The sequence below is a fragment of the Narcine bancroftii genome, chromosome 5 (genome assembly GCF_036971445.1).
Source record: "Narcine bancroftii isolate sNarBan1 chromosome 5, sNarBan1.hap1, whole genome shotgun sequence".
NCBI classification, from domain to species: Eukaryota; Metazoa; Chordata; class Chondrichthyes; order Torpediniformes; family Narcinidae; genus Narcine; species Narcine bancroftii.
Window position 1 is genome coordinate 79,333,945 of NC_091473.1, and position 14,023 is coordinate 79,347,967.

The window sequence follows — 14,023 nt, forward strand, 5'->3', positions numbered from 1 at the left end:
CTGTCGCTTAACTCACATGTAATAAACCCCTTACGAAAAATGGCCAAACGAAAGACAGAAAACAGGACCTTTCAAGACAGGTGGGAGGCAAACTCTGACCCCAGAGTTTGATGAACTTGCATCTAAGAAGAGATGCCAAGTATCTGGTTTAGACCCAGGTGCATCAGAGTAAATTACAGTGTAGCAAGCTAAGCTTGGATTAATATTTTCTTTGGTCAACTTTAGACTGTTCATAGTTGAAAGATTGGATTTTCATTGAAGCAATTTTTTATTTTTTTTGACTTGTTGGCTTGTGAAAAAAAATACATTTAAAAGGAGCTTAAAGGCTATAGAGAAATATTATTTATTGAATATTTTATTTCTCATTTGTTAATGCTTCTTCTGGAAAGAGTTTAACCAAAACTATTATTAAATTTATTTTAATAAGAAAAAGTTTAACATTACATATGTTGAAAGAAGAGAAAACATGCAGATGATGTTGAAAATTTTCAATAAATATTTAGTTTGGCCCACGACTTAGTCCAAGTTTTTAATTTTGGCCCTCTGTGAATTTGAGTTTGACATGTGTGCTCTTGGGGGACCAACTTTGTCCCTTACTATCCTTTTACTGTTAATAATATAGAAACCTTTCAGACTTGCCTTCATATTATCAACCTCACATCTTTGCTTTCCTGATTTCTTTGAGTATTTTCTTGCTTTTTTGTACTCTTCAAGTACCTCATTAGCTCCTTGTTGCCTATACTTGCTATACATCTCCCTCTTTTTCTAATCAGATTGCCAATATTCCTTGAAAACCAGGGTTCCTTATGCCTGGCAACTTTGCCTTTAATCCAAAAAGGAATGTTCAAACTCTGCACTCTCAAAATTTTGCCCTTGAAGGCCATCCACTTATCTAACACACCCTTGCCATAAAACACCATATCCCAATCTACTCTTCCTCGATCCTTTCTCATTTCCACAAAATTTGCCTTCCTCCAATTCAGAATCCCAACATGAGGACCAGACCTATCTTTATCCATAATTAACTTGAAACTATTAACATTATGGTCACTGGACCCAAAATGTTCACCTACACATACATATGTCACCTGACCTGTCTTGTTACAAAATAGGAGATCTAATACTACATCCTCTCTTGCTGGTACCTCTATGTATTGATTTAGAAAATTTTACTGAGCACAACTGACAAACACCAAGCCATCCAGCCCTTTTTATAGTATGGAAGTCCCAGTCAATATTTGGGAAGTTAAAATCCCCTACTATCACAACGTTCTGCTTCTTATATCAGTCTGCCATCTCTATAGATTTGCTCCTCCAATTCTCTCTGACTATTGGGTGGTCCATAATACAACAATATCAGTGTAGTCACATCTATCCCATTTCCTCAATTCCGTCCATGTGGCTCTGTAGACAAGTCCTCCTGGCTGTCCTGACTTCACACAACTGAAATATTTTCCCTGATTAGTAATGCCACTCCTCCCCCTTTCATCCCTCCTTCTCTATCATGTCTGAAGCAATGGAACCCCAAAACATTAAGATGCCAGTCCTGCCCATCCTGCAAACAAGTCTTACTAATAGCAATAGTCCCATGTATCAATCCATGCCACAAGATTGTCAGCTTTTCTAACAATACTCCTTGTATTAAAATAAATACACCTGAGAAAATTTCTATCATGTACAAAACTACGATATCTGTCTATACATGCAGTCCTCACATGACCTTTATCCTCCTCATCCTCAATAACTGATTTAATATATTGGTTCCCACCCCCCTGAAAATCTAGTTTTAAACTCATCAGGAGAAGACTAACAAACCTACCCGCAAAGATATTAATCCCCTTACATTTCAAATGCAATCTGTCCTGTTGGTACAGATCCCACCTTCCCTGGAAGGTGTAAATACCAGCATTTATTGTCCATAACTGGAGAAGTGTTTAAATGTCTGGTAGCTCTGATCTCTCTTGCCAAGGGCAACTGATTCCTTCCTCAAAAGACTTTGATGAACTATGTTAACAAAACCAAGGATTAAGTGGTCAGCGAAATCTGACAATTCCATATCAGTTACAATAGTCCTGCATGAAGTGCTGTCAGAGTAAAGGACATCGTAAAGCCAGTGCAGAAAATTCTGGGTCATGATACTCTATGTACCTATAATAATGAAATGAGGAAAATAGGCAAAATGTAGGAATCTCTTGATTACTCTGGATGCATGACAAAATAAAACACAAGGCAGATTAATGGCCACCCAAACGTATGGTGCAAATAAGAGGACTTGCAGATATTTGCAACACTGGGATCATGTAAAAGATTGAAGGTTTTTGTTCATGATAGATGGCTTGAACCTCTGTTCTTGAGCCAACATCCTATAGAGCAGTTGAATTTTGTGGCTGGGGTGCATTTAGGCTAAATTGACAAGGACATCAGTATGTAACAGCAAGAAAAAAGCAGTCTACAAAGGAATATTAGATAGCACAAGTATTAATAAGACCAAAATGGGTTGAGATTAGATGAATGTAGATGCATAAACAAGGTTGTTAAAATGGAAGCACAAATGGGAGTGTGTTAGTTGCACTATGATTCAGGATAAAACTAGACACTGAATGTTGTTGGAAGAGGGCAATATTACCAGAAGAAAATGTTAACTACGTGCTTAGGGATCAGGGGGAGAAGGAGAGATAAATCATATAAATCAAATAATCAAATCTGCAAGAAAATTAGTTAGCCCGATACAAATTTGGATAACAAAATTAAGTGCACAGGAGAAGAGAAATTTCTGGATCGGTTATCCTTTGGTACTATAATCAGCAGGTCATTGCAGGAATAATTTTGCGTAAATGAATTATTAGTGAGAGAATACTTGGACTACTGATCATTGTAATGAAAAAGTTTTGATCAGTCATGCAGTAGGGGCCAGAACAATCTAAATAAATTAATCAGATGATACTTAACCAATGGAATAATGGGATCTGAAGAAGTGAGAATAAACCGGGAAGTTAAATTGTAATAGAACAAATAGAAGTTCTTTCAGGAATAGTTTGAAATGGACTGGGGGGTGTAGGTTAAATTTGGCAGCATGGACTTGTGGGCCATAATGGCCTGTTACTGTGCTGTATGCATGTCTAATAGGTGTTTCATGCAGATATATTCCTACAAAGGGAAAGGGTAGAGGGACCAAAGTCAGAGTTCACTGACATTCATCCTCCCATTTTTAAAATAAATTGCCACAACCTGTTTCTTATTCTTGCTGACCTCAGCCTTAACTAAAGAGCAAATGTAATACGAAACAAAAATAAATTAAATTTAGCCTAAATATCACAATCTGAGAGCAGAAGATAAGATGGGATAAGGACAAAGGAGAAATGAATGACATTTAACATAAGAGCGAACTAAAAGCAAACAATAAGAAGTGGGAAGATAGGCTGGAATGATTTTTTATTGATATTTGTCAAAAGAATGTTGGAAAGATTACCAGTGGAAGAATAGGTAGCAGAAATTATGGAGGTACTGGAAAGACTGACTATCCTTTAACATGTGAACGGGCCTGGAATTTAAGTTAAATTAAAATTTAAGCATACAGCATGGTAACAGGCCATTTTGGCTCATGAGTCCGTGCTGCCCAATTATACCCAAATAATCTATACCCCCGATATGTTTCAAATGGTGGGAGGAAACTGAAGCCCCGGGAGAAAACCCACACAGACACAGGGAGAACATATAAAATCCTTAGAGACAGCGTGGGATTCTAACCCCAGTCTAATTGCTGGCACTGTAAAGGCATTGCTTTAACTGCTATGCCAACCATGCCACCCTATTGAAGGTAGAAATTTCCATGTTAATCTTCAAACCATCCTAGCTTAAAGGGAGATGCCTGAGGGATGGTTAAATGTAACACCCCTGTTTAAAAAGAGGCACAGAAACACACCAACAACATTAACTGTAGATTTAACTTCAATGCTAGGGAATTGTTAGAAATGATAAGAGAATATAATAGGCATTTGGAGATTTTAACTTAATAAAAGAGCCAGCAAATAGTACTTGACCAACCTAATTTGAATTTTGCGAATTAACTGACAAGATTGCTAATGGAAATGCAACATACATCATAATGTCAGATACCTTCAGAAAATCTACAAGGTTTCATAAATGGCTCATGGCAGCACAGATAGGAAACTGTTAAGAACAAAAAGTTGGAGTCACGTGATGCTGAGAGGCTGAAAGGACATGCTCAGAGAGCTCCCATCGAAAAGCCTCTAAAACAAGGAAAATAATGTTTATAAACAGAAGTTAAACTTAACCACACTGAAGTAAGATGGGCAGGAAGAGCAAGAAGCAGGCGACAGGATCAGGGCCTGCTAGAAGCGGTGGAAACGTCGAGTGAAATTTCACTTGACGCTTGTGACTCGCAGGTTCCCGCGCTGCTAGCTGGGCCTAGTGATGAAGGTGTGAGGGTGAAGGCTGAGATGTTGAACTCGCCTGACCAACATGTTCTGGCAGCGGTGCAGTCGCTGGTGACCAACTTTTGAAGTCTACAGCAACGACTGGGGATAAGGCTAAAAGATCTCTGAGGGGCTGCTCAACCTGCGGACTTCAATTAGGGCTCTGACAAAACATGTCGCGGTCCTGGAAGGCATCATGGAGGACATCCAAGATAAACAAGAAAGACCGGAAAATGCAGCCGACACGTGGGTCGTTGAGAAAAAAAACAGCTGATAGATAAGTTAGACTATCTGGAAAACAATCAGTGCAATAACATTAGACGACTGGGCCTAAAAGAGGGGGAGGAAGGGAAGAACTCCATGGAGTTCTTTGAACACTGGATCCCTGAAGTGTTGGGAAGGGATTAATTCAGAGCCCCCATAACCATAGAAAGGGTTCATCAGACATTTGGTCCATCCCGTTTCCCACACCCCACCCCCCCATAAAAAAAATCAACACCTGTGGCCAGTACTGTTAGCTGGGATCAGGAAAAAGTAAAAAGTGCTAAGGACAGCGATGAAGGGAGACTGGTGGAATTCTGGGGGGGGGGGGGGGGGAGAGAAGACTGATGTTCTTCCCAGACCCAAGTCCTGCGCTGTTAAAACAACGAAAAGAATTTGACCAGGTCAAGAAAATATTGACAGAGAAAAAAATAATATATGCGATGCTGTATCTGGCCACTCTAAAAAATTATGCTACTGGGAGGGGAGAGAAAACATTTTAAGGAGCCAGGGGACACTTTTGTGCCTGGGAATTACAAGGAAATGTGTAAGCCTGCAAGAATACAGGATGAATCGAACCCCTGAAGGAACCATGGATGGAATACCTGAGAAGCTATGGACAAAAGTTGGCGGGGGGGGGGGGGGGGGGCTGGGGGGGGAGGGCTCATTACAGTCTTATAATTATTGACTCATGAAAACAAGACAATTGAGGCTATTGTACATATTTGCAAGGGTTTTGATAGAAATTTTAATAATGATTGGAGGGAATGCAGGGCTATATATACTTTCCCTTTTTAAAAAAAATGTATAAATGGATAAAATAGAGCTTGAGGCAGAAAAGGCTATCCAAAGCTGCAGTGCAGACTGGACAAGAGAGAAGATGGCACATGAGGAGACTCGAAATAGGAGAGAAGATCGCTCAGGAGCAGAGGCGCCAAAACAGAGGATGGGAATCTTTTGAATGTTTTGCTTGTTAACTTTGATGTATTGGGATTTTTTGAGGTTTATTTTATCTAGGTTTGTCAATGGGGGGTGGGGAATTTCGTCCTTTTCATTTTTATTCTTTTTCCCTTTGGACGTCAGCTTGGAGAGACCATGAACAACAGAAAGGCACAAAGAGAGCGCTATTCAACTCAAATGAACAAGACTATCAAATTTATTATTATTAGTATGAATGGTTTAATCAGCCCCATAAAGAGGGAGGCTCTTGGTCCACCTTAAAAAATTGAGAGAAGATATAATATTCTTACAGGAAATGAATTTAACAAAAAGGGAACATGATAAACTTAAAAGGGTGGGTGGGGCAGGTATTCTCTTCCTCCTTCAGCTCTAAGGCTGGGGGGGGGGGGCGAGGGTGTAGCCATTTTAGTCTTAAGGGAGACAGACGGGCTTCAAGATTAGTGTGGATGTAGTGAACCAAAAGACCTATTTCAATGCTATACAGGGAGTCCTGGGTTACGAACAAGATCCATTCCTACACCTGTCTTTAATTTGTAGATAAGTTGGAACAGGTACAAATGGTTCTTATTTAGTGACAGTCAAATGTTCATCTTAGTACTGCAAAAAAATTAAAGAAACAATTCTTAAAACAGTTTAGATAGGGAAAAAAGATCATGATTAAAAGTTAACACTTTTGCTCCATCAATGTCTTGCATACTGCAAAGGCCATTCATGAGGTAATATTATGCATATGCACGAATTGGCACCATTTGTTCATAACCCAGGGAATCCCTGTACATCTTTATGACTGTCACACTTGTCAAATTCATTCTGAGAGAGTATTCAATGAGTTTTTATTTCACTCACTTAATTACAGAGCTGCACTCCATTCATAATCGTTTCCAGCTCTTTGGCTTAAAATAATTAAAATCTGAGTATATTCTTATTCTAGATCCATTAAACTTGGATCAAAAACTATTCCAGAGAAATTCGTATTCAGAAATTAGATAATTCCACTGATTAAAAATCCAACATTTGAAAAAAAACAACTTACTTGACATTTTAGGAGCATGTCAAAGAAAGGATCATCGGGTTCCTTGTTATCATCACTGATCAGCTGACTTTGAGCAGTTTTTTTGTTATGCTGATCCATTTGCAGGCCAGGAAGATTCCTAATACTTGCACGTTGATTATCTAATCGACGGCTCTGAGAATTAGCAAGCAAGTCCAAAAATTCTCCTGTCTGTGGCGAGACCACAGATGTGGTGCAAGCTGTAAATTCGAGATAATAGATCATGAAAGTTACCAAATATATCTCAGTAAAGAACAACTTTCTACAAGGTTTGACATTAATATTTAATGGTTACTAGGTTAAAGATTCAAGCAGGAATAGTTCTGTTTGAGAACAAATGTGATATACAGAAAAGCAATGCATCTTTAATATATAATGCTAATATAGAAATGCTTTCAAATTTAGGAAATTACAACAGTAAGATCCAATAATTCAAAACACCCAATTGGTCAGCATTAGTATTGCCAGATGCTGCTTTTCTCTGCTCTCCTTGAAGTCAACAGGCATTTGTTCCTGTACTCCCTTTAAAGTTCCTGGGTTTACTTGGAAATTTATTGCCTTACTGTGTGGTATCTTAAAGTAAATTTATATAACCATAAAACAATAACGGTACGGAAACAGGCCATATTGGCCCTTCTAGTCCGCACCGATTTAAGTGAACTCCACTAGTTCCATCTATCTGCTCCCTGCCCGTAACCCTCCAATCTCCTCTTAAATAACAAAATTGACCCTGCTGCAACCACCTCTTCCAGGTCATTCCACTCAGCCACCACTCTCTAAGTGAAGAAGCTTCCTCTTATGTTACTTCTGAAGTTTTTCCCCCGCCAACCCTGAACTTATGACCCCCCGTTCCAATCTCTCCAACCCTCAAGGGGAAGACCCTATTCACATCTACTTTATCTAATCCCCTCATAATTTATATACCTCTATCAAATCCCCCCTCAACCTTCTACGCTCCAATGAATAAAGACCCAGTCTACTCAATCTTTCTCCATATTCAGGCAACATTTTAGTAAATCTCTGCATCCTCTCTACCTTATTGATATCTTTCCTATAATTTGGAGACCAGAACTGCACACAATATTCCAAACTTGGCCTCATGATGAATAATTAAAAGAATAATATCATTCTGACTCTTGTTCAGAAAATTTGCTAGTCCAGCACCAAAGATATGAAGGTGTCACTTGGTAGTTTACTGTTAATTAAACTACTGCATATTGATCTTCCTTTGAAAGGTTTGAGTCAATAAGAGGCAAACAAAAAATTACCATTGGAGTTACTTGTGTCGTGTTCACTCTATGTGAGCGTAGAGAAAGATAAGCACACCAAAGCCTTGGAAAACAAGACTAGTTCATTGCTCTGGACATTGCACTTATATGGACCCCAGGCATGGATGTCAGGGCCCCATGTCATCGGAGCACTGGCCTGAGATTGGCCAGCGTTCCCGCCAGAGTTCCCCATCTTCCCACTGTGCAGAGGTCACCTGGGATGATGTCCGGGTCCGGTGTCACAGTGTGGTCGCTGTGTTTGTCGGCCATTTTGCAGGCTAGTCAGTGTCTCTGTGCCTGGGACGCTACACAACCACCACCCCCCCCCCCCCCCCATAACCAGTGACTGGACCATTGTCCATAGCCTTGGGGGGAAGGGGGGGTGGGGGGGGGGGGGAGGTGTGGAGACCAGCTCATTACAGTCCAGATATGCCACTTTCAGGCAGTCAACAGTAAAAGTCTCCTCACCACTGATGTCGACAACAAAGTTGAAACCATTGTCCCTGATGACCCTGTAGTATCATTGTAGGGGCAGCCAGTGTGCGCCACTTCTCACGAATACATATTGACATGTCTTTAAGACCATGGGATGTTATGTTTCGGCTGGCTGTGTGGTGGGCCGCAAGTTCTCGAGAGTTGACATGGGGTCTTCCGGGTGTTTATTGGGGGCCAGGAACTCCCCAGGAATGATTAAAGGCGCACCGTAGACCATCTCCACCACCGAGGCATTAAAGTCCTCCTTCGGCACGGTTCGAATCCCCAAAAGGACCCAAGGCAGTTCGTCCTCCCAATCAGGACCCTTGAGTCAGGCCATCAAGGCTGCCTTGAGGTGCCTGTGAAAGCACTTCAACAACCCATTGACCTGAGGGTGATACGCCATGGTATGGTGGAGCTGTGTCCCCAGAAAGTTAGCATTGCCCAGACCCCAGAGATGAATTGTGTCTCCCTGTCCAAGGTTAGGTGCTCTGGGACCCCGAATCTGGGCACCTGTGTATCAGCCAGCGGGACTGCCTCCAGCCACTTTGTGAAGCGATCCACCATGGTCAAGAAGTATCTTGCCCCACAGGAAAAAGGAATTGACCCCATTATATCAATGCATACATGCTGAACCTGCACCATACTGGTCCACTAGCTGATCTATATATGGAGACCATGCCAAACAAACCAGCTAGCACGAAACCTGGCGCCTCCATGTAGCCGGAATGATGGGGTGGGGACTGCCAGTAGAGACGTCGCACAGCAACATCAGGTTACCTGGGCCAATGGGGATGTCCTCCACCCTGAGGCTGGAGACAGCTGTCCTATATGCAGGGATCTCACAGTCCTGCTGCTGCACTTTGGCAAGGGCCATGTAGTCAACCCCTTGGGAAAGGGCATGTACCAACTCTATTGCAGAGCATTTCAGAGCATCACCCACTATGCTGCTTTTCCCCATGATGTGCTGAATATCGTGGTAAATTCGTGTGTCTGTTGTCAGGCCAATATCTTATGGAAGGCCAAGGTCAGCAGATTGTGATCGCTGAAGACCTTGAATTGCCAGCCTTCCAAAAGGAAACAGAAATGTCTTACCAGGTACAGCGCCATCAAATCTTGGTCAAAAGCACGGTATTTAAGCGCTGGGGGGCAGAGGTGCCTGCTGAAAAAGGCCAGGGGTTGTCACTGTCCCTCAAATGAGCTGCACCAGCACGCCCCCTACCACTGTGCTGGAGGCATCGACTGTCAAGATGGTTGGTTCATCGGATATCATCCAAATAGATGTCCCAGCCCATTGCGTCCATAAGCTGCTGAAAAGTTTGTGCCGCATTCTTTAGACCGAAAGGCATGCGGAGAAATTCAAACAAGCCAAAGTGGTTATAATTGCAGTCTTGGGGACGTACTGGGAGTAAACTAGGATTTTGGTGGTATCCCCCGTATGAGGTCCACCTTGAAGAACACCCGTGCCCTGTATAGGTTGGTGGCAAAATATTGGATGTGGGGAATGGGATATCTTTTGGACATGGTGGCCTCATTGCAGCCAATCCCCCTACTGATTTGGGCACCATGTGGAGAGGAGAGGCCCAGAGACTGTCGGAGTGCTATACAATCCCAGATCCTCCATTTTCTTGAACTCCTCCTTTGCTAGGCTGAAATTTTCGGGAGGGAGTTGGCATGCCCTGGCATGGAGTGGTACCTCACCCTGTGCTTTGGCTCAGCTGTGGAGAACTGTGGCACCACTATTGAGGAAACTCCACCAGGATGCAGGCAAATTCATTGTCCAAAAGTGTTATAAGCCTCTTTCAGGTGGCCAGAATACCCTGATGTAAAGCCACATATTCTACCCGAATGCGGCTGTCAGGAGGCCACCTGAAAGAGCCTGATGCGGCTTGGAGGAGTACTCACCAGCCCTCCTCCGGGAGGTATAATCTCCGCATCTGAGGTGTCCCCCGAGGCACCTGAATGCAGCTACCTGAAAGCAGCTGCTAGGGGGCGGGCTAATGACAATCAGCCGGTGACCCAAATCCCCATGCCTGACATTCCCCCTCCTCACCCCTGACAGCCCCCCCTCCCCGCTGCCTCTGCGACTATGTCCGCGCCGGCAAGAGTGCACTCCAAGGCGCCTCTCCTACAGCTGTCCCTTTCAGGTGGACAGTGCAGTGCTTTTGGGCTGCCACCTGAAAGAACATTCCACAGGGCTGTATCCGCTTCTGCAGATGCATTCTTGGCGGAGAATGCACCTGAAAGCAGCTATAGAGTCAAGGTTGGGGCAGGTAGCTTGGCTTCCCCCAGAGGCAGAGTCTGAGAAGTTCTGGCGTGCACCAAGCACAGTCTCTTGAGGTCGACAAGTGAGCAGTGGGCCTGAAGGAAGTTGGGCCCCGAGTGGTTGCAGCACTGCCGCGAGGGTGAAGGTCCATGTAAAACAGCTGTTGCTGAACCGAAGGGGAATGGGGTGGGTCCTAGAAGTCCAAATGGAGGAGCTGTTGGCCCTGCTTGCAGGTGGGGGCCCGTGGTGGCGGGGGGGTAGGACACTCATCTCAGTGTCAGCAATCAGAAAACACCTGCCCCACAAGGAGTCTCAGACGTAGAGGAGCCTATCATGTGGGCCAACCGCTGCAGCCATCAACGACGGTTGCCCAGGACGTTTCCCAGAAACCTGGAGGGTGGGCGGCATCGACAGGCCTCCATACCCCATTGCTGATGATAGTAGCATAACTGTCCCAGGGTATTAACTTGCCTCTCCACTGCTCTTGGTCTCGCAGATGGCTATTCGTGGGGCTTGTTGATGTGGTCTACAGAGCATGTCTGCCTGGATGCGCCCCTTCGAGGGTCACTGAACTCCGAGAGCAAGAGTTGGATATCCTCTGGCAGCTGCTCCATAAGGATCTGATCAAAGAATAGGCAAGGTTTGAGCAAGCATCTCACTCATTAGGGTGGACAGGGCCCTGTCCCCCCAATCTGTCGATGTGCAGCAATAATAGGGCAGCGTGCTCACACCGGGAGAGCTCGAAAGTGCAGGTTAATAGCTCTTTGAGAGCCATGCATTCGCCTTGCTCCAGAAGCTGCCATCAGAAATCTACGACCCTTGCTGTGTTCTGATCGCGAGGCAAGGGTCGTAGATTTCTGATGGCAGCCTTTCACAACGTAGAAGTAGAAGGTGTCATTGGCATCAATGAGCCGAAGCTGGAATTGAGTCTCGGCTTGCTCGAACCTCTCATGTTGCTGTGACATCCAAAAAGTTGGGAGCCTGAGAGACCACATGGATGGTCGTTTGCTTCTCCAGATCCATCATCTTTGGGTCCAACTGTCGGTTGGATCTGTCGGGGTTACCAATGTAGTGTTCGTGCTATGCGAGCATAGAGAAGAATGACACACCCACCAAAGCCTTGGAAAATGACACTGGTTTATTGCTCTGGCCATCGTGCTTATATAGGCTCCAGGTGCTGTCGTCAGGGCTCCGCGTCATTAGAGCACCAGCCTGGATTGGCCAGCATTCCCGCCAGAGTTCCTCATCTTCCAGCTGTGTGGAGATCACCTTGGACGATGGCCAGTGTCACCGCCTGGTCAGTGCAGTTGCTGCATTTGTCTGCTGGTCTGTGTCTCCGTGCACAGGTCGCTACATTTGTATAAATTCCTGTAATCTGAAAGTTCATCTTAAAAACAAGTCTCCAAACTAAGCTACAGATCTGCTTTTGTTTCTCTGCTCACTCTACTGCTACAGTCACACATTGTTCAAGTTGAATTAATTAGAAGCCAGTTTGCAACAGAAGGGTCATTAAAAAGCATGCACAGATGTATTGATGGGGGTGACCAACAAAAACACCAGACACAGAGGGCCAACACTTTACATAACAATGCAAGGATTGGGAGCAGGAGTTGGCCATCCAGCCTGTCAAGCATGCTCCATTATTCAATTAGAATATTGGTTGATCTTGTGTTCTCAGTTCCACTGATTTGCCTTTTCCCCCCATAACCCTTAATCCTCCTTTTAAAATCCATCTGTGTCTTAAATATATTTAATAAGGGCAGAGAATTCCTTTTATTGTCACAAAATAATACATTAAAAATGTTACATGATATACTTTTATATGATACATGATATACAAAAAGCCGTCATTGGTATTGCTTGTATAGGAGAAAGAGAAGCAATAGAGAGTCCCTTCAGAATTGGTGAGTGTCTGTGGATTTACCTCCAGCGGCCTCACAGATTCCTGTTCGATCCATCAGTAACCCAAGCTCCAGATCCAAACCTCCAATATGATCAAGAAGCCTTCAGTGCTCAAAACCTTTCTGAAGCCCTTTTTGCCTTCAGCAACCTCTCAAATCCCAGTTTCAATATCTGGTTCCCACAAGGCAGTGTCCAGTAGATCACAGCCACTGACCCTCTACTGTAATTACTGCCCTGTAGAATTGTCTTCGTGTTTCTCAACAGGGGTTGGGGGGGGGGGGGGGGGGTTGTTCTTCTTGTTTATAGTGCTGGTTTGCTGCTCCCCCGATTCTGCAGCACCTCATAGCCGCTGCCGCAAGGAGATGACTCCTTCTTGGGTTCAGATCCGTGGTTCCAAAATTTGCTTCCAAACACCTAACTGCTCATTTCTAGAATCAACCTGGTGAACCTCATCTGCACCACCTCTAATGCCAATACATCCTTTCTCAAGTAAGGAGACCAGAATGGTACACAGCTCTCCAGGTGCAGCCTCATGAGTACTCTATACAGATGCAGCAGCATCTCCAAGCTCTTAAAATTAACCCCTCCAACAATGAAGACCAACATTCCATTTGCCTTATTTATTACCTGTTACACCTGCAAACCAACATTTGACAATTTATGTTCAGGCGCTCCCAAATCCCTAGCACAATAGCACATTGCAATCTTCCACCATTTCAATAGTAGCCTGATCTTCTATTTTTCCTTCCAAACTGACAACTTCATATTTACCACCTTTGCTCCATCTGTCAGATCCTTGCCCACTTGTGAAATCCCTATTTCTCTCCAAACTCTGCACAAATTTAATGCCACCAATAAACTTAAATATTCTGTTCCCACTTCCAGATCTTTAATGTATATTCTGAACAGTTACAAGCCCAGCACCAACCGACTCACCATTGATTGCCAACCAGAGAAACACCCATTTATCCATACTACAACATTGCCCACAACTCCATGTATTCTTGTCCTATGGATAAGTTTTTTTTTGTGTGGCACCAGATCAAACAGCTTCTAGAAATCCAAATATATAATATATACCTATATCCTCAAAGAATTATATTGTCTGTCTGACCTGCTGTTCTTGAATTCATGCTGATGGAACAATTTCTACCCAGATGTCTCATTATCATTTCCTTAACGATGGTATCGATCATTTTCTTGAGAGCAAACATCAAGCTAAATGGCCTATAGTCACCTTCACTTTTAAACATTTGCTGTCTTCCAATCAACCAGGACCAATCCAGAGAATGTATCCAAGTTATCGAATGATCACAAATGCTTCGATTATATCTTGCACCATTTCTTCGCTCATTACTACTTTTTTACTGAAATAAATTGCCCTCAACTCAATTACATCTTCCTT

At 43.4% G+C, this 14,023-nt stretch overlaps 2 protein-coding genes across 7 annotated transcripts in view; one reads left to right on the forward strand and one right to left on the reverse strand.

The window, feature by feature from the left end:
- clcc1 (chloride channel CLIC-like 1) overlaps positions 1–14,023 on the forward strand; it is a 90,042-nt gene that overhangs the window by 74,570 nt on the left and 1,449 nt on the right. Inside the window, exon 11 of one of the 2 annotated variants that reach the window (XR_011357668.1) lies at positions 11,213–11,356. The exons of the other annotated variant lie outside the window; for it this stretch is intronic. The gene's annotated coding sequence lies outside the window, so the exon portion shown is untranslated. The remainder of the gene's footprint in view (positions 1–11,212; positions 11,357–14,023) is intronic. 2 annotated transcript variants of the gene reach the window in all.
- gpsm2 (G protein signaling modulator 2) overlaps positions 1–14,023 on the reverse strand; it is a 118,116-nt gene that overhangs the window by 6,364 nt on the left and 97,729 nt on the right. For all 5 annotated transcript variants that reach the window (XM_069937969.1, XM_069937967.1, XM_069937965.1 and 2 more), the window contains one exon: positions 6,691–6,908. In XM_069937969.1, coding sequence (XP_069794070.1) covers positions 6,691–6,908 — 218 coding nt within the window. The remainder of the gene's footprint in view (positions 1–6,690; positions 6,909–14,023) is intronic.